Source organism: Larimichthys crocea, chromosome XIX (genome assembly GCF_000972845.2).
Source record: "Larimichthys crocea isolate SSNF chromosome XIX, L_crocea_2.0, whole genome shotgun sequence".
Taxonomy (NCBI): domain Eukaryota; kingdom Metazoa; phylum Chordata; class Actinopteri; family Sciaenidae; genus Larimichthys; species Larimichthys crocea.
The window spans coordinates 9,034,244-9,054,772 of record NC_040029.1 but is presented as its reverse complement, the minus strand read 5'-3'; the positions used below and the strand labels follow the sequence as shown (position 1 = coordinate 9,054,772).

The window sequence follows — 20,529 nt, the reverse complement described above, 5'->3', positions numbered from 1 at the left end:
ACTCTGCCTTAGTGCCAGGTGAGCACCGACGAGGTCCAGGTTCATCATTAAACTCCAAAACAGTGAAATGTTGATCGATTAGTAGCTTTTCCAGATCTTTTTAGTTTCATTCTCGTCTGTTTTTCCTCTGTGTCCTCAGTCGACGGAGCTCTTTACACGTTCGAGAGCGCGACAGTGGTAAAACTGGGTCTGGACCCGACAACTGCATCGACACCAGTCCCTCAGCTGGGACGAGGTCAAGGAGCCGGGGACTTTATGATTACAGGTGGGCCTGCGGAGGTGCGACACAAGTTTGGCACTCCAAGGCTTAATAATAATAACTATATAAGCTCAGACGTGATCTCAGGATCCGACATCTATACCGTATATAAAAGAATTATTAAGGATTTCATCAAATCTGCTTTTTGTCCTTCCGAGGATACGTCTTCACGTTCGGTCTCGCGTCAGTTCGGACCCCCCCCCCCAAAGGGGCTCGGTGGTTTTTCACCCGGGGGAACGTTCAGCTTCTCGAGTCGCGGCTGCCGCGCTGTGAGCACTTCAAGAAGGCCGGGTGTGTCAGGTGGCCTGTGGTGAAAAACCACAGCCTGTCATCACAGGTGTTTTTATTTCACCAGCACCATCGCTCTGAGTTTCTCATTAAAGTCCCCAAACAAATTCTAGACTTCATTAAAATGTTCCTGTGGTTTTCTCGTCCAGACGGCGGTTTCTGTAACGTTTGGAGACGGACAGGACACGGGAAACTGGCCTGGGACAAAAGAAAACTTCACCAACCAGTTTAAACGACTCTGTGACCACGCTTCCTCAAGTATACCGTTCAGGCGTAGTTGCATTTTCAGTTACTAACGTCTTAGTTTTTGAATATTTTTTAAAAGATGCATTAAAAAAGCCGGACTCTGTCTTTGAACACAGGCCACGTGCAGGCGGCTGTCACATGGTGGTGTTGCCGCTCGGCGCGAGCGCGCGCTGCAACGACGTGAGCCTGAGGAAGAACGGACATGCAAGACTACCTGGAGAAAGCCTGTTGTCCGTGGAGCTGCTAGGGGGGACCGCCGACTCCTCCACATGCAGAGGAGCCTCTCTGCTCGGGTTCGCGGGAGAGAGGGGTGGGGGTGGCATGTGTTTGTGGTTTTGTGTGGGTGGTTGTGGGGTGGGGGGGTGTGGTGGTGGTGGTGGGGGGGTGTGGGTGTGGGTTTGTTTGGGGGGGGGGTGGGGTGTTTTGGTGGGGGGGTGGGTGGAGGGTAGGTACCCTGCTGGGGGGGGGGTTTGACCCTGCGCTCCTGTGTTGGTGAGTGGCCGTTGAGCAACCTTTCTGTGGGTCAGCTCGGGCGGAGGCAGTCTCGGCGGGATGGTCTGACTGGAGATGGCAGCGGCGGGTGGAGGTAGCCGGGCATCATAGCGGGCAGCGTGCGGAACATGGTGCCGAACTGGTCCGGAGATTTCTCCTGCGGAGAGCGTTTGTTAGCCGAGGAGGGACGAGGTAGTGAACGAGCTTACAAGAGGAGCAGATCTTCCCACCCTCTCTCTCCTGCGAACCCGAGCAGAGAGGCTCCTCTGCAGGGTGGAGGAGTCGTGTTCCCCCTAGCAGCTCCACGTACGGCTTCTCCAGGTAGTCTTTGTCAGTCCGTCTTCCTCCCCGGCTCACGTCGTTGCAGTCTCGTCGTCGCGGCCGAGCCAACACCACCCATGTGACAGCCCGCACGTGGCCTGTGCAAAGACAGAGTCCGGCTGTTTTAATGCATCGTTTTTAAAAAATATTCAAAAACTAAACGTTTAACTGAAAATGCACGTACTGCCTGAACGTTATACTTGAGGAAGCGTGGACACAGAGTCGGTTAAACTGGTTGGTGAAGTTTTCTTTCCAGGCCCAGTTTCCCGTGTTGTCTGCCGTCTCACAAACGTGTACAGCAAACCGCCGTCTGGAGCGAGAAACACACAGAACATTTAATGAAAGTTAAAATTGTTGGGACTTAATGAGAAACTCAGAGGCGATGGTGGGTGAAATAAAAACACCTGGATGACAGCGCTGTGGTTTTCACCACAGGCCACCTGACACACCCGGCCCTTCTTGAAGTGCTCGACAGGCGCCGGCCGCCGCGACTCGAAGCTGAACGTCCCGTGACCGAGCTGTCCGAACTGACAGACCGAACGTGAAGACGTCATCCTCTGAAGGACAAAAAGCAGATTGATGAAAGCCTTAATTAATTCTTTAATATACGGTATATGTCTGACCTGAGATCACGTCTGAGCTTATTATAGTTATTATTATTATACCTGTGAGTGCCAACGTGTGTCACCTCCCGCAGGCCACCTGTATCACCGGCTCCTTGATGTCTTCACCAGCTGATGGACTCGGGGTGTCGCTGCAGTTGGTCGGTGCCCGACCCAGTTTACCACTGTCGCGCTCTCCGAACGGTGTAAAGAGCCTCCGTCGACTGAGACACAGAGGAAAACGACGACGAATGAAAATACAAAGATCTGGAAAGCTACTACTCGCTCACCATTTCACTGTTTAGGAGTTTTAAATGAGAACCTGGACCTCGTCTGTGCTCACCTGTCACTAAGGCAGAGTGGTAGTCATCCACAGGACACCCAGCTGATTGGTCGTCCACGCTGACTTCCTGCGGGCGAGAGGGCGTGGCTCTCCTTCCCCAGACCGATCTGACCCTCCGGGTTGTCGCCCCACTGAACAGTTTAACCGTCTCTCTATGAATAAATAATAACAATAATAAAGACATACATACACATTTTATTAACCAGGGACTCCTTGTTGGACGGAATGCAATAATTTATTAATTTCAGGAATTCACCCCAATATATATAAAAAAATTTAAACTGCATTCACAAGAGAAATGTTTTTTATTTATTAATATTTTTAGATTTTTTTTGATTTTATGAACAATTTTGGTCTTAAAAAACAATCTATTTTATTTTTAAAGAAATTAAATCAAAAGATCTAATTACTGATGATGTAAAAAAAATTAAGAAACTAAATATTAAGAAATTCAAATAAAACTTACTAGAAAAATTTAAACATTTTACTTAACATATTTAAATTAATTAAAAAAATTCAAAAACATTGATTTAAGATCCAGTAATTATTATATAAAAAAAATTATATATAAATATGTGTGTGTAATATTTAAAAATCATAATTTACTGACAAAATAATATAAATATAAGAATTCAAAATACATTTTAAATTTTGGAAAATAGTTATTAAAACATTTTAAAAATGACATTTACATTATCATAATGTTATGTCAAAATATAATAAATCTAGTTTTAGTTTAAGCCATAGCATGTGTCTGAGGTTACCTGTGAGAGCGGCGGAGGTGTTTGAACAGCAGCGAGCATTTTGATTGGCCATGTGAGTCAAAGACTGCGTCCTTTGAAGCCGTCCTCCTCTCCTCGCAGTCACCGAGCCCCAGCTGACCCTCCACTGTTCCCGCCTGAGGCGAACACCTTTCCCTGAGCTACGAGAAAAACACACACAAAAAAAAAAAAGACGACTTTTTCTAATTCACAGCCTGTTTAAAATCTAATGTGAGATGAACTCATCAGGCCTGACCTGCATCAGATGAGAGTGGGTTTCTTCCACAGGCCACAAGCTGGACTTCTCTGACTTCAGAGCTGAAATTACCAAAGAACATTTTAAATTAAATTTCTTACAAAATCACGACGTTTGAGCTGGAAAGTCCAACATGTTAGAGGGGGAACCAGTGCTTTACAACACTCATGATCCCTCTAGTGGTACGTGGAGGAATCTCTAAAATATAAATCATTTCACTATCATAATTTGTGATTAAATAAACGACGAGATCGTTGGCATGTTTAACCCCTTTACACCAAAATCACTGCGTCTTGAAGCGGTTTTCTGTCCCAGGATTCAACAACAGTCACAATAAACATCTTCTTATTATGGAATAAACCTGCTCCTGCGTGCCGAGCACAGTCGGACTAGCGCTGTGTCATTCCACGTCTGTCGTTTATGGATTGCCTGATATAAAAGTTTCACAAACACACACAGTGTGTCTGTAGGTGCACTATTCAAACACAGCGTTACTATTATCTCAGATTAGCTGCCTCTGTAGATTAGAGCAGATTAAGAGGACCCTCCAGATTGGGATTATAATGGTACAAAATCTCCCTTCAGCAGAGCTCCTTCACCTCTCGTGTCATATGAACCGTTTCCACGGTGATAAAAGACTGAAATCTCCTTATTGTTACCGGGGAACCAGAATTAGGTACTGATTATGTCATTTTGATATAAATAGTTTTCCTGTCCAGGCTGAAGGAGGCGCTCCTCCTCTGAGGGACTCCCTCTTCACCTCTTCTCCAGGAGGCTGACGGCAGCTGTTCAGTGGCAGCACTTAACACACAATACGCTCTTCTTTTCTTTTCTTTTTTTTTAGTTATTATTAAAGACAAACCTTTGACACAAGTGGGCTTGTTCACAGTCACTTTGGATCCCAGACCAAGCTGGCCCCAGTTGTTGCTGCCAAACATGAAGAGTTTCCATTTTCTGTGGAGACAGAAAGACAGAAGCTCCTGAAAGGTGTGATGTCTAAGGTGCTTGAGTTGAGAGACCACACACCAACATGAGTCCCAGTGTTTAACTCAGAACATCACACAGTCAGTAAATGTCCTCTAACCTGTTATTAAGGCGGTTGTTGGCTGGTGCTCGTCCCGCAGCCTATTTTTAAGGGGGGTCATTTTTGAGCCAGAATTACTGGGAACGTTGTCGGCAACTTGCTCTTTCGAAAGTGAAAACCGCTCCTGATTCTGAAAAAAAAGAAAACGAGCGAAGAGTCAAACACATGAACACACTGTACATGAAGTTTAATATGACGACAGAGTATATTTCACTGTCCGTCAAACAAAATAAGCAATTTAAGGACTCATCTTGGCTCTGGACTCATTTTTCAGCATTAACAGGTGAAATCCAACAGTTTTGAATGGTTAAATTTAAAATCTAACTCTATGACTGGATAATATTTCATGAAGACCCTGATACCTGTTCTATGATTACATGACTATTTATTTTATTGGGTGTTGTACAGTAGTGCGTCAGCTAATCTGACTTTTACATTCATCAGCAACTATTTAGATAATTTGTTACTTTTTATATATATAGATTTATGGTGAAAAATTTTACATTTTTCATTCATTTTATGGACCAAAACAACTAAATCTGACTTTTCACATCATCCGCAAATATTTAGATGTTGTTTTCTTTTTTAAATAAGATGTATATGTGAAAATTTTACATTTTTTAATCATTATGGAGCCAGAACAATAAGATAGAAACCCCCCCCCCCCCCCCTCCCTCCCACCCTCCCCCCCCCCCCCCCCTTCTCTCTGAACACACTCAATATGAGACTCAATCTTTAGCAGGGCAATCAAAGCTATATTAAAAAAAGAAAGTTGTACTTATTAACATAGTTTCATGATATCTGGAGCTAGTGAAAACATTTTTTTTACTTTAATGTTTTAATGACTGGCAGGTTAACTCACAGCAAGAAAAGTGTTTTATAAAGATTATAAACCTTAATGTTTTATTATTTTACCTGATGTTTTCATGTCATGGTGAAGCTGGAGCTCATTTTAAAACCTGCAATGTAGTTAAGTTAAGGGTAATGGAAATATCTGTGTGTAAAACACAGGACACTACTACAACATGAGAGCGTGTTAATGTTAATATTAAAACAGAGCTTCACAGTCACGGGAAAAATAGGAGAATAAAAAAAACTAAACAACAAATAAAGCAGATGAATAACTGTTTTCCGTTAGCAGCGAAGCTAAGCTGGAGCTAAAGCGGGATTAATCGGGGGCCACATAACTGTTTTGATGTGAAATATTCAGCAGGAGTGTCGGATAATTAGTCTGTGATCCGTGTTTACCTGGTATCTCGTCCTCGGTCTCCCCGCCACTCTGCGGGCGGTACGTTAATCCGCTTTGCTCGGTTGTTGGGCGTGTTGGTGACCCTGCTTTCAACATGACGTAAACATAACATCTCCTAGGCTACGACCTGACCCTTAAAGGAAGGACAGGACGCTTGTTTTGATGGCTACTTAGTGTGGATGCACAGAGGGCGTCCACACTATTATTGTTATTTAATCAGATTATACTATATATAGATATAGATAGATAGATAGATAGAGTAGATAGATAGATAGTAGATAGTAGATAGATAGATAGATAGATCAGATAGATAGATAGATAGATAGATAGTGTTGTGGAGAACTTGCTGAGTCAAAGTCATGGTGAGGTCGTAGGGAGAAATGGGAAGAAAGTGTCAGCCCTCTGATGTCTTATGCTGCTATTATTTATTGACGCTTTGCCGGAGAACTAGAGACACTCTCAAGTACACCTGAAGTGCTTGGCGGTCTCGCATTCTGACGACACTCATGCTGGTTGACTATACTTAAACCCAAGATCACACCCCAAATACTATACGCCCCAGAATTAGTCAAAGAGAATGTCTTTACTCTTAGATGTTATTGTCAACCATTCTGTCTGGGGCCCACAGTGTCGCTTCGCAGATAGATTGGGACCGGCAACAACAAGCTATCTATTATGACTAGGAAGGCAGCAACAGGCCTCTTCGACCCTGGCCATCACGTGAGATATGGTGGCACCTAGTCATAGACAAACAGTTAATACTGCCGTGGATCACAAGGCTCACACGTGACCTTGTGTAACCCTAAAAGAGAAAATTCCATAACAGATAGATGCCCAGAATTAGCCAAAGAATTAGTCATGTTTGGAGACACTGTTGTCTGTTTATGTTAAAGGAACATCAACGGCAAGATATCTATTATGTCTATGTTAGGTCTCTTCGACCCTGGCCACCACAGTGTTGAGATAGACTGGCACCTACTGTTCCCAACCAAAGCCAAACAACTACTACTACTACTGCTGAGACATGTGACCCTGTGTAACCTAAAGATAGAAAATTCCATACATGTACAAATGCAACACAATGCTGACCACCAAACTATAAGTAAGTGATGACATGAGGGCTAAGAAAGGCACTTTTTTTTTATTGGTACATCACTGATTGAAGGTTACACTGGCCATTTTATGAGTTATATAACATAAAAAACAGACCTTTTCACATATTTTATTATTATTATCAGTATTATCAATATTATTTTATTATTATTTATTGTTGTTGTTATTTTATTTATTATTGTAGTAGTGTTGTGTAGTAGTTTTTTTATTATTATTATTGTTATTTTATTATTTATTCATTTATTATTATTATTTTACTTTATTTTAAGCGGACTTCTAACACGCTGTGTTTCCCGTCGGGTTGCCAGTACTTATAGTCAACAAGGAACCGGAGGAGCAGCAGCTCTTGTCGCAAACGTTTGTAGTTTTTAAGTATTTATTATCTTATTTTTGTTGTTTTTCTTGTTTTAAATGTCTACAGTTGCGTATAAGTGTTGTTGTTTTAGCGGATGACTGGACACATTTAGTTTTTAGATACAGTCTAAAAATAAAGTTAGTTAGCTCGGTTTCTTCCTGTTGCCTTGAGTAGCTCACTAAAAAGCAGTTTTTAATAAATAACTCGTATTATGTGTTATTTAACCGGTCGCCGAATTGAAGGCGAGCTCCTACAAATGTAGCCAGTGTTTAAAATGATGAGCTGTGGTGACGTGTGTGCATTTAAGTTAGGAAACTTTAAATTCCGTCACGTTTAATGGAGTTTGGTGTCAGCGATGTGTCGTTCGCAAACGAGTCGATTCTAAGAACCGATCTTTGTAGCGAATCACAAGATCCGACTCCCGCCGGGGAAGAGCCGGATCTTCAGCCACTCCTGCCCAGAAATAATGCAAGCAAGGACGGGACTTTATTTTTACCATTATGTGGACATAGGGATGGGCGTATTGACAAAAAAATGTATCCCGATAATTTTTGTATTTATCCCGGTAACGATGAAACAACGATAAAAAACACCAATTCAGCCTGATCCAGAAAGACTAAAATCTATCATCAAAATAATAATTAAGGCTAGGGGGAGCTGGCTGGGCTGGTGGTGCGATACTGCATATTTTGGTTCGATCCGATACCAAGTAAATACGGGCCGTATCGCCGATACCGATACTTTTCACATAAATAAGGTGGATGCGTCATTGAATGCCAAATCTCATTGTTTTCATGACCTTAAGTGTTTTAGTGTGTTCCTTTTTTATTAATAAATAGTTAAAAACCGAGACAGAATTAGGACAAAGTTTATAATTAAATACAAAAAAATCTGTTTATTATCAAAAAAAATTCAGAAAAAAAATCTTAAATAAAAAAAGGACTCCAAACCAGTAAACTAATTAAAACAAACAAGTGCTATTGAGAAACTATATATAAATATATGTAAACAACTTAACAACCCCCACAGCCTTTAGTTAGTTCATGTTTGCTGTCTTCCTCTTGATGAAACACGCACATTGCAAAATGAGCGGAACTTAAAGTAACAGCGAGGAGCTTTTTCCTCACACCGAAGAGCTTTTTCCTCACACCGAGGAGCTCTTTCCTCACACCGAGGAGCTCTTTCCTCACACCGAGGAGCTCTTTCCTCACACTCTGGCCGCCAATCAGACACTCAGATCGGTCGAACCTCCACAGACAGTAGTGGTGGGCGGATCGATCCAAATATCAATAGTACTGATACCAAGTCGGTATCGGATCGATACTTGTCTGGTGAGATCGATTCTTTACTTTAAGTTCTGCTCTTGTTTGCAATGCTGCGGTTTCAGCAAAGAGGAAACAGCCAACACAGATCAACTAAAGGCTTTGGGGGTTGTTAAGTTGTTTACATATATTTATATTATAGTTTCTCAACAGCACTTGTTTGTTTTAATTAGTTTACTGGTTTGCGAGTCCTTTTTATTTAAGATTTTTTTTCTGAAATTTTTTTGATAATAAACAGATTTTTGTATTTACTTATAAACTTTGTCCTAATTCTGTCCTGGGTTTTAACTATTTATTAATAAAAAAGGAAACATCACAAAAAACACTTAAGGTCATGAACACTAATTGAGATTTAGCAATTCAATGACGCATCCACCTTATTTATTGAAAAGTATCGGTATCGACGATACTGGCCCGTATTTACTTGGTATCGGATCGATACCAAAATATGCAGTATCGCACACCACCAGCTCCCCCTAGCCTTTATTATTATTTTGATGATAGATTTATAGTCTTTCTGGATCAGGCTGAATTGGTGTTTATTTATCGTTGTTTCATCGTTACCGTGATAAATACCAAAAATTATCGGGATACATTTTTTTGTCCATATCGCCCATCCCTAGTGTCCACATAATGGTAAAAATAAAGTCCCGTCCTTGCTTGCATTATTTCTGGGCAGGAGTGGCTGAAGATCCGGCTCTTCCCCGGCGGGAGTCGGATCTTGTGATTCGCTACAAAGAATCGGTTCTTAGAATCGACTCGTTTGCGAACGACACATCGCTGACACCAAACTCCATTTACAAGTGACGGAATTTTAAAGTTTCCTAACTTAAATGCACACACGTCACACACAGCTCATCATTTTAAACACTGGCTACATTTGTAGGAGCTCGCCTTCAATTCGGCGACCGGTTAAATAACAATAATACGAGTTATTTTATTAAAAACTGCTTTTTTAGTGAGCTAACTCAAGGCACAGGAAGAAACCGAGCTAACTAACTTTATTTTTAGACTTTATCTAATATAACTAAATGTGTCTCAGTCATTCCGCTAAAACAACAACTTATAACGCAACTGTAGACATTTTAAAAACAAGAAAAACAACAAAAATAAGATAATAAATACTTAAAAACTACAAACGTTTGCGACAAGAGCTGCTGCTCCTCCGGTTCCTGTTGACTATAAGTACTGCAACACCGACGGGAAACAACAGCGTGTTTAGAAGGTTCCGCTTATAATAATAATAATAATAATATTGATAATACTGATAATAATAATAATAATGTGAAAAGGTCTGTTGTTATCAATAAAATGGCCAGTGTAACTCTTCAATCAGTGATGTAACCAGATAAAAAAAAGTGCCTTTCTTTAGGCCTCATGTCATCACTTACTTATAGTTTGTGTGTCAGGCATTGTTCTGCATTTGTACAGTGTTATGGAATTTTCTATCTTTAGGTTACACAGGGTCACGTGTCCTCTGCAGTAGTAGTAGTAGTTGTTTGGCTTTGGTTGGGAACAGTAGGTGCCAGTCTATCTCAACACTGTGGTGGCCAGAGTGGAAGAGACCTAATGTATTCATATACATAATAGATATCTTGCCGTTGATGTTTATTTAACATAAACAGACAACAGTGGGCGTATACTATTTGTGGTGTTAGCTGTAGGGGTTTAAAGTTGGGAATGTGAGACCAACTCAGGTACATTTGATGTACTATGAGAGTGTCTCCTTGGCCAAGTGTCAATAAATATTACAGCATAAGACATCAGAGGTTCCTGAACACTTTCTTCCCTCCTGACCTCACCGTTGACCTTAGACTTCAGCAAGAAGTCTTCCACAACAATACCTGGCTCCCATGTGATCCGCTGTGCAGGTGACAACATACACAACCTACCACACATAAAAATTGGCTACACCACCTGGTCAATCAACTCTTTGTAACTTTATTTTAAAAGTAAAGGTGCAGTTTTTTTTTTTAAAAAAGTGTTGAAACGTGGGGTATTTGATGTAGAAAGTATCTGTCTGTCCTGGGAGAGGGATCCCTCCTCTGTGGCTCTTCCTGAGGTTTCTTCCACATTTTTTCCCTGTTAAAGGTTTTTTGTGGACAAGTTTTTCCTCACTCGAACCGAGGGTCTAAGGACAGAGGGTGTCACTCCCTGTACAGATTGTAAAGCCCTCTGAGGCAAATGTACTTTGTGACTTTGGGCTATACAAATAAAATTGATTTGATTTGATTTGATTTGATGTTCGAGACAGCCGATTTTGAGAAAGAATTGTATAAGAAACACCTGACAGAGCTCCACAGGGAGCCTTTTCTCTGTAACCCTCTTGCAGGGAGCCTTTTCTCTGTAACCCTCTTGTGTGTTGCACCGTTAAATGCTCCTTCTTGTACAAGAATATTAAACTTAAACTTTGATACTCTGAATCCAGTCCTCCTTATTCAAAGGTTCTTCTTAAAAATTCTCATAACAATAGTGTAGTAAACGGAGAAAGGAAAAAAAATCTTTGGTGAGAGTAGATCTCAAAAATATCTATATATAGAGTATAATCTGATTTAAATAACAATAATAGTGTGGACGCCCTCTGTGCATCCACACTAAGTAAATAAGCGTCCTGTCCCTTTAAGGGTCAGCGTCGTAGCCTAGGAGATGTTATGTTTACGTCCGGGTTGAAAGCAGCAGGGTCACCAACACGCCCACGACACCGAGCAAAGCGGATTAACGTCCCGCAGAGATGGCAGGGGAGACCGAGGACGAGATACCAGGTAAACACGGATCACAGACTAATTATCCGACACTCCTGCTGAATATTTTCACATCTAAAACGTTATTCGGCCCCGATAATCCCGCTTTAGCTCCAGCTTTAGCCTCGCTGGCTAACGGAAAACAGTTATTCAATCTGTTTTATTTGTTGTTTATGTTTTTTATTCTCCTCTTTCCCGTGACTGTGAAGCTCTGTTATTAAATATTAACACGCTCTCATGTTGTAGTATATGTCTCTATGTTTTACACACAGAATATTTCCATTTACTCCGAACTTAAACTACATTGCAGTGTTTAAAATGACATGAAAACATCAGGTATAATAATAAAACATTAAGGTTATAATCTTAGAAAACACTTTTCTGCTTGATTTAACCTGCGAGTCATTAAAATATTAAAGTAAAAATGTTTTCCTCAGCTCCAGATATCATGAAAATATGTTAAATATGTACAATTTTCTTTTTTTATAGCTTTTATTGCTCCTGCTAAAGATTATTCTCATTATTGATGTTGTTCATTTTCTCAATTTAGTTGTTTTGCTCCATAAAATGATTAAAAAATGTAAAAATTTTCACCATAAATCTATATTTAAAAAAAGAAACAACTATCTAAATAGTTGCGGATGAATGTAAAAGTCAGATTTAGTTGTTTTGGTCCATAAAATGATGAAAAAGTAACATTTTCACCATAAATCTATATATAAAAAAAGAAACAACTATCTAAATAGTTGCTGATGAATGTAAAAGTCAGATTCAGCTGACGCACTACTGTACCAACACACCAATAAAATAAATAGTCATGTAATCATAGATTACAGGTATCAGGGTCTTCATGAATATGATCCAGTTATAGTTTTAGATTTTAAATGTAACCGTTCAAGCTGTTGGATTTCACCTGTTAAATGCTGAAAAATGAGTTACCAGAGCTCAAGATGAAGTCCTTAAATTGCTTATTTTGTTTGACGGACAGTGAAATATACTCTGTCAGCATATTAACTTCATGTACAGTGTGTTCATGTGTTTGACTCCTCGCTCGTTTTCTTTTTCTTTTCAGAATCAGGAGCGGTTTTCACTTTCGGAAAGAGCAAGTTTGCCGACAACGTTCCCAGTAAATTCTGGCTCAAAAATGACACCCCCTTAAAAATAGCCTGCGGGGACGAGCATACCGCCTTAATAACAGGTGAGAGACATTTACCTGACTGTGTCGAGCTGATTCTGAGTTAACACTGGGACTCATGTGGTGTGTGGTCTCTCAACTCAAGCACCTTAGACATCACACCTTTCAGGAGCTTCTGTCTTTTGTCTCCACAGAAAATGGGAAACTCTTCATGTTTGGCAGCAACAACTGGGGCCAGCTTGGTCTGGGATCCAAAGTGACTGTGAACAAGCCCACTTGTGTCAAAGGTTTGTCTTTAAATAACTAAAAAAAAGAAAAAGAAAAGAAGAGCGTATTGTGTGTTAAGTGCTGCCACTGACAGCTGCCGTCAGCCTCCTGGAGAAGAGGTGAAGAGGGAGTCCCTCAGAGGAGGAGACGCCTCCTTCAGCCTGGACAGGAAACTATTTATATCAAAAATGACATAATCAGTACCTAATTCTGGTTCCCCCGGTAACAAATAAGGACTGATTTCAGTCTTTTTATCACCGTGGAAACGGTTCATATGACACGAGAGGTGAAGGAGCTCTGCTGAAGGGAGATTTGTTACCATTATAATCCCAATCTGGAGGGTCCTTAATCTGCTCTAATCTACAGAGGCAGCTAATCTGAGATAATATAGTAACGCTGTGTTTGAATAGTGCACCTACAGACACACTCAGTGTGTGTTTGTGAAACTTTTATATCAGGCAATCCAAGAAAGACAGCAGCTGAGTCTGACTGTGCTCGGCACACAGGAGTTTATTCCTAATAAGAAGATTATTTATTGTTGACTGTTGTTGAATCCTGGACAGAAACCGCTTCAAGAACCGCAGCTGATTTTGGTGTTAAAGGGGTAAAACATGCCAACGATCTCATCGTTTATTTTAATCACAAATTATGATAGTAAATGAATTTATATGTTTTAGAGATTCCTCCACGTACCACTAGAGGGACCATAGTGTTGTGAAGCACTGGTTCCCCCTCTACATGTTGGACTTTCCAGCTCAAACTGTCGTGATTTTGTAAGAACATGTAGTTCATTAAATGTTCCTTTGTGTAATTTCAGCTCTGAAGTCAGAGAAAGTCCAGCTTGTGGCCTGTGGAAGAAACCACACTCTCATCTGCACAGGTCAGAGCCTGATGAGTTCATCTCACATCTAGATTTTAAACACGACTGATGAATTTATAAAAGTCTTTTTGTGTGTGTGTGTGTGTTTCTCTCGTAGCTCAGGGAAAAGTGTTCGCCTCAGGCGGGAACAGTGAGGGTCAGCTGGGGCTCGGTGACTGCGAGGAGAGGACGGCCTTCAAGAGGATCGACGTCTTTGACTCACATGGACCAATCAAAATGCTCGCTGCCGGTTCAAACACCTCCGCCGCTCTCACAGGTAACGCTCAGACACGCTCAGATTTTATTATATTTTGACGTTAACGTTATATAATGTAAATGTCATTTTTAAATGTTTTAATAACTATTTTCAAAAAAATATTAAAATGTATTTTGAAATTTCTTATATTTATATTTATTTCGATTTTGTCAGTAAATTAGATTTTTAAATATATACACACACATATTTATATATAATTTTTTATATAATATATAATTAATCTAGATCTTAAATCAATGTTTTTGAATTTTTTTAATTTAAATATTGTTAAAATAAAATTTTATATCTAATATAAAGTTTTATTTGAATTTCTTTGAATTTATTATTTTCTTAAGTTTTTTTTTTTTTTTTTTTACATCATCAGTAAATTAGATCTTTGAATTTAAATTTCTTAAAAAAATAAAATTTAGATTTTTTTTAAGACCAAAATTGTTTCAGTAAATATAAAAAAAAATCTAAAATATCTAATAAATTAAAAAAAATTCTCTTGTGAATGCAGTTTAAAAATATATATATATATTGGGGTGAATTCCTGAAATTAATAAAATTATTGCATTCAGTCCAACATGGTTAATAAAATGTGTATGTATGTCTTTATTATTATTATTGTTATTATTTATTCATAGAGAGCGGTAAACTGTTCATGTGGGGCGACAACACGGAGGGTCAGATCGGTCTGGGGAAGGAGAGCCACGCCTCCTCGCCGCAGGAAGTCAGCGTGGGACGACCAATCAGCTGGGTGTCCTGTGGATACTACCACTCTGCCTTAGTGACAGGTGAGCACAGACGAGGTCCAGGTTCATCATTTAAACTCCAAAACAGTGAAATTGTGAGCGATTAGTAGCTTTTCCAGATCTTTGTAGTTTCATTCGTCGTCTGTTTTCCTCTGTGTCTCAGTCGACGGAGCTCTGTACACGTTCGGAGAGCGCGACAGTGGTAAGCTGGGTCTGGGCACCGACCAACTGCAGCGACACCGAGTCCCTCAGCTGGTGAAGAGCATCAAGGAGCCGGTGATACAGGTGGCCTGCGGAGGTGGACACACGTTGGCACTCACAGGTATAATAATAATAACAGCTCAGACGTGATCTCAGGTGAGAGGTCAGACATATACCATATATTAACGAATTAATTAAGGCTTTCATCAATCTGCTTCTTGTCCTTCAGAGGATGACGTCTTCACGTTCGGTCTCGGTCAGTTCGGACAGCTCGGTCATGGGACGTTCAGCTTCGAGTCGCGGCTGCCGCGGCCCGTCGAGCACTTCAAGAAGGGCCGGGTGTGTCAGGTGGCCTGTGGTGAAAACCACAGCGCTGTCATCACAGGTGTTTTTATTTCACCAGCACCATCACCTCTGAGTTTCTCATTAAGTCCCGCAATTTTAGACTTTTATTAAAATGTTCCTGTGGTGTTTCTCGTCCAGACGGCGGTTTGCTGTACACGTTTGGAGACGGCAGACACGGGAAACTGGGCCTGGGAGAAGAAAACTTCACCAACCAGTTTAAACCGACTCTGTGTCCACGCTTCCTCAAGTATAACGTTCAGGCAGTACGTGCATTTTCAGCTTAACGTCTTAGTTTTTGAATATTTTTTAAAACGATGCATTAAAAACAGCCGGACTCTGTCTTTGCACAGGCCACGTGCGGCGGCTGTCACATGGTGGTGTTGGCTCGGCCGCGAGACGAGAGCTGCAACGACGTGAGCCTGGAGGAAGACGACATGACAGAAGACTACCTGGAGAAGCCGTACGTGGAGCTGCTAGGGGGGACAGCCGACTCCTCCACCCTGCAGAGGAGCCTCTCTGCTCGGGTTCGCAGGAGAGAGAGGGTGGGTAGAGACCTCGCTCCTCTTGTAAGCTCGTTCACTACCTCGTCACTCCTCGGCTAACAAACGCTCTCCCGCAGGAGAAATCTCCGGACCAGTTCGGCACCATGTTCCGCACGCTGCCCGCTATGATGCCCGGCTACCTCCACCCGCCGCTGCCCATCTCCAGTCAGACCATCCCGCCGAGACTGCCTCCGCCCGAGCTGACCCACAGAAAGGTGCTCAACGGCACTCACCAACACAGGAGCGCAGGGTCAAACCAGCAGGGTACCTACCTCCACCTCCACCTCCTCCTCCTTGTCCTCCTCCTCCTCCTCCCTCATGTCCTTACTTTTTTTACCATACTTCATTCACTCTACCTCTCTGCTTTCTCCACTCCTCTCTCGACATGTTTCAGCATCACACAGCGCCTCACTAGTCGAATCAAAAACAATTAAGGCCGTACATTTGAAGGCTAAAGAGGCTCAGCTGCTTGCAGATCCTTGGTCTGGACTAACATGCCGTCCCGTTTTCTACCTCGTCAGGGCAGACAGGCGGCGAGACAGACAGCGTTGTGGAGAGCCTGACCGACGCCGACAGCGTTAAAGGGCTGGGAGACACGACGGACTTCCTCAACATGGTGAGAGAGGAGCAGCTTCATCCTCAATTATTGTTCTGGAACGTTGTGAATTTTACTTACTCGTTGAATTCCTCCTGATAGACACACGTGATGAAGATGGACCCCGGCGATAAATCGCTCACCCTGTCTCCGGTTCAGAAGGTAACGACTCCTCACGTCATCGTCACGCTTCTCTCATTCTTTACGATTCTCCTCCGACACGAGGAGCTAGTTTCTCCTTCATCAGGTTGATATCTGAGGCGTATTTTATGTAACTCATCGATCAGTCGTGTGACTTTACTAGAAACACGAGTAGAGGAATAGATGTGGTGTGAGAGATCCTCGTTTCCACAGAAAACTACCTGATACAAGAAAGAAAAGGAGGAAATATAATTCATAAGAACTACAAAACATTATTACAACCACTATTTTAACATATATTTTATAAAATATACGATCTTAAGCATGATTAAGTGTGTTTACATGCACTCAAGTCAAGTTAAGATAGATAGAAGCCAGAAACAGCCTCATATATAACCTGAAAAAAGAGTTTTCCATCATTCCCTCATACTTTTGCTTCTTTTGTGTCTCTGCACGTCTCTCTTCCTCTCTAACGCATGCCTCTTTTTCATCCTCTCCTTGCTTTCTCGTGCCGGCGATAGAGGAAGGGTAAGCACGGTAAGACCGATAAAGGGCAGAAAGAGAACCAAAAAAAGGAGAGACGGCTTTTGAAGCAGAGCAGCTTCTCTTCCACTTCCACGTCTCAGAAGAGCGACGCCGTCTCTCCTCGCCGGGCGTTACCCACCGAGCTCCTGAGGGGCCGCGACACTCGCTCTCTGGCCTCTGAGAGCCCACCGAGGCAGAAAACCACCAAACAAAACAAAGAGAATCTCATCATGGCTGTGGAGGAGCTGCAGAGGAAGCCCGGTAAAAACCAACCTCCGAGTGTAGGGGACATTAGGAAGGCGGCGTCCAAGCAGCGGCTCAAGCCGGCTGCAGGGAAAGGTCAGCTGATAGAGGTCGGCAGGAAGCTCTCAGACTCTCCTGAAACCAGAAAGGAAGAATCTGAATCTGCTGTGGCGAAAGTTAAGAAAGCGCAGCCTCAACCTGCTAAAAACAAACCGATAGTCGTGCAGAGTCAACATGCGAGAGGTCACGCAGGGTCACCCGGGTTTCATCTGAGCGATGCCTCGAACGAAGAGAGCTTAAGCAGCCCTCGACTGCTCTCCGAGGTGAAAAAAGGCTCGAAGGAGAAGACAGATTTTAACAAAAAATCCAAGAATGAGAAAAACCAAAAAGAGGCTCAGTCGAAAAAAGAAACGTCAGATCTCGGCCTGCTTGCTGGAGCCGCCTCTCTCGCAGCAGGATCCGTGTTAATGCACGAGGTGGTGTCCAGAAGCCGATTTAGCTCGGCGTCGTCACCATCGCCTTCCGAGAGCAGCCGAGGCGTCCTGAAAGAAAGCGTGACGAAATCACGGAGCGAGGAATCCGAATCCTACGCCGCCGATTTTAGCAAGAAATCCGCGGTAAGCATCAACATCATACCGGCGCCTGAGAGTTCTGAAGCAAGGACGAGTCAGGGTGAGGAGGAGGAAAGTGAGGAGGAGAGTAAGGAGCAGACAGATTCTGCCTCAGTCAAATATGAGGAGGAGGAAGAGGATGAAGACGAGGATAGGCAGAGAACGAGTGCAGACGTAAGTGAGGAAGAGGAGGAGGAGGATGTCAGTCACAGTTTGGAGAAAGTAACGGAAGAAGATGAAGACGACACCGACAGTGATACTCTTAAACCAGACGATGAGACAGAAACTGACGTAGGTAGCAAGGATGAGGAAGAGGAGGAGGAAGGTGAGGAGGAAGAGGAAGAAAGCGGGACAGCAGGGAGTGGAAGTGAAGATGAGACTGAAGAGAAAGAGAGCAAAGGAAGTGATGTAAGTGAGGAGGAGGAAGAAGAGGAAGAGGAGGAGGAGGAAAGTAATGAAGGGTCAAGTCACGAGACAGATAGCAGAGGAGGAGAGTCTGAAAATGAGGAGGAAGGTGAGGAAGAAGAGGGGGATTTGGAAAGTGAGGGTGAGGAAGAGGAGGGTGAAAGCGAGTCCTTAAAGTCTTCAGAGCAGAGTAAAGAGAGTGAGACAGAGGAAGGAGAAGAAGAGGAGGAGGAGGAGGAGGAGGAACAAAGTAGTGCTGTGGAGGAAGAGGACGAGAGTAGTGAAGAAGAAGAGAGTGAAAATGAGGAGGAAAGTGAAGAAGAGGATGAAGAGATGGAAGAGGAAGAAGAGGAAGAGAGTGCTGAGGCCGAAGAGGAAATAGACAGTGAAGCAGAAGAAGAAGAGGAAGGTGAAGAGGCTGAGGAGGAAGAGGTTGAGAACAAAAATGAGGAGGAAGAGGCTGAAGAAGAAGAGGAGGAGGAAGAAGAAGAAGAAGAAGAGGAGGAGGAGGAGGAGGAGGAGGAAGAAGAAGAAGAGGAGGAGGTTGTTAAAAAGAAAAAGGCCGCTGAAGTCAAGAGACAAAATACTAAAAACAGACATAAACCCGGGTCACAGGTCAAAGGTCAGGCAGCGGGCGAGTCAGAGGAGTTTTGGGACGATGTGTTACCGCAGTACCTCCACCTGAAATAACACGAGTCCTTCATACAAATACGGTCACTTCTGGCTCAAGACTACCTCACTTTGCAGTTACAGACCGGCTGGTGGGAAAGGTGGAATATTTAATAGCTCTAAAGGAGTCGGTGGAAACCAAAAACCGAGCTTAAAGAATGTAAATATGGGACAAACGCAGCTTATAGAAACTTTAAATATTCAGTGTTATGTTTACGGCTAGTTACGGGTAATGTAAGTTAAAGTCTGTGTAAAGGCAGATTTCTTTCAAAACAATAAATATGTTGCTGAAAACACGTGAAAAGACTTTGGACAATATATTTCTGAGATGTGGAGTTAGAGGTTTAAACAGTTTTTCAGTCTCAGGATTTTGTGGGCGGTCCTTAAAGCGTGGCTCGATGACACGCTGAGGCCACCCTGAGCTGAGAGACAGAGATGGATTCATCTCAGCTCAGAGTGTTTCAAAGTTATTTTCTGACCTTACCTGAATTTTTTACCTGAAGTATTCACAGTTAAAGTCCAGCTACAATAACCTGATGGTCCACGAGGCTTGAGGAAGTCCAACCCAAAGAAATCCCCATGCTTTCTACTACACGTTGTGCCTTTCTGCTCATATTTCTTTTATCACTTTTAAATGTAATTAATGCTTTTATAAGTTGCTTTCCGACCTGCTTCTCATGTTTTATTCTTTTGTTATTCAACCCAGCAATTCATAATCATGCTGTTATGTCATTTCCATACTTGTCAAATCTCAAGTTGTGCTTTTAAACGCTTTGTTTACTTCTTTATGGCAGCTTTAAAATACAGTATTTTCTCTGCTGTGCTATGAACGGTTCCAGTTCTTCTGTTCTTCTGACAGGCTGCTTTCATTCTACTTTGTTCTTCTGTTCTTGTTCATTTCTGTTTGTAATAAACTTTTATGTTACCTTTTAAAGGTTTAATTCATTTACTTCTTCTTCTCTCAATATCTTCCTCCTGTATATCTCTCTGAGACTGGCAAGCAAACAAAAGTGACAGGATGCCTCACTGTAACACAAAAATCTGACGGCAGCGGTAATCTTTTAAGCTCTCGTGACTGTAATGTCAGCTTCCCACAAATACATGAGTATTGGAGTCTTTGTCAGAGAAGATATCTGGCATTGCAAGAATGGTTGGTAGTATTTTCAATGAGTTAAACCTAAGAAGTTGTGTCTTTGCTTCTTGTCTCAAGACTTAAAATACCAGAACTTTTTCACATAAAATCTTTTTTCTTTGACTTTTTTCACTTGTATAATTATGTAATTATCTTAACATTACAACTTTTTTATCAAAATATCCCATGTACTCACAACCCAGTGCATAAAACCCATAAAAGTTTTTTTATATATTTTGAAACTGCACAAAAACATCTTAAATGATCAAATCCTGTACACAGGAGCTGACCTTTATTTTATTTTCAATCAATATCTCTCTTGTTTTTCTCTGTTCATTGTGTGATGTTTGTCTTCAAAACTGATGTCATGAGTTGCCAGAATTCAACGTGACGTCTTTTAATGTCTTTGTATTTCA

The 20,529-nt window shown here is 41.9% G+C and overlaps 2 protein-coding genes across 8 annotated transcripts in view; one reads left to right on the top strand and one right to left on the bottom strand.

Moving 5' to 3' along the window:
• Window positions 1–9,906, bottom strand: part of nhej1 (nonhomologous end-joining factor 1) — a 25,841-nt gene extending 15,935 nt beyond the window's left edge. For both annotated transcript variants that reach the window (XM_019258302.2, XM_019258303.2), the window contains exon 1: window positions 9,832–9,906. The gene's annotated coding sequence lies outside the window, so the exon portion shown is untranslated. The remainder of the gene's footprint in view (window positions 1–9,831) is intronic.
• Window positions 9,907–11,318: 1,412 nt separating this feature from the next.
• The window catches only part of rpgrb (retinitis pigmentosa GTPase regulator b), a 12,669-nt gene continuing 3,458 nt past the window's right edge, over window positions 11,319–20,529 (top strand). For 5 of the 6 annotated variants that reach the window (XM_027291571.1, XM_027291570.1, XM_019258273.2 and 2 more), the window contains exons 1-13: window positions 11,319–11,453; window positions 12,505–12,630; window positions 12,762–12,854; window positions 13,652–13,714; window positions 13,812–13,970; window positions 14,597–14,746; window positions 14,868–15,026; window positions 15,135–15,290; window positions 15,389–15,513; window positions 15,601–15,792; window positions 15,870–16,056; window positions 16,314–16,408; window positions 16,490–16,549. In XM_027291571.1, coding sequence (XP_027147372.1) covers window positions 11,423–11,453; window positions 12,505–12,630; window positions 12,762–12,854; window positions 13,652–13,714; window positions 13,812–13,970; window positions 14,597–14,746; window positions 14,868–15,026; window positions 15,135–15,290; window positions 15,389–15,513; window positions 15,601–15,792; window positions 15,870–16,056; window positions 16,314–16,408; window positions 16,490–16,549 — 1,596 coding nt within the window. In that variant the 5' untranslated portion in view covers window positions 11,319–11,422. Of the gene's footprint in view, window positions 11,454–12,504; window positions 12,631–12,761; window positions 12,855–13,651; window positions 13,715–13,811; window positions 13,971–14,596; window positions 14,747–14,867; window positions 15,027–15,134; window positions 15,291–15,388; window positions 15,514–15,600; window positions 15,793–15,869; window positions 16,057–16,313; window positions 16,409–16,489; window positions 16,550–17,049; window positions 19,264–20,529 lie in introns of those variants that run through there. The other variant, XM_027291568.1, reaches the window with a different exon arrangement.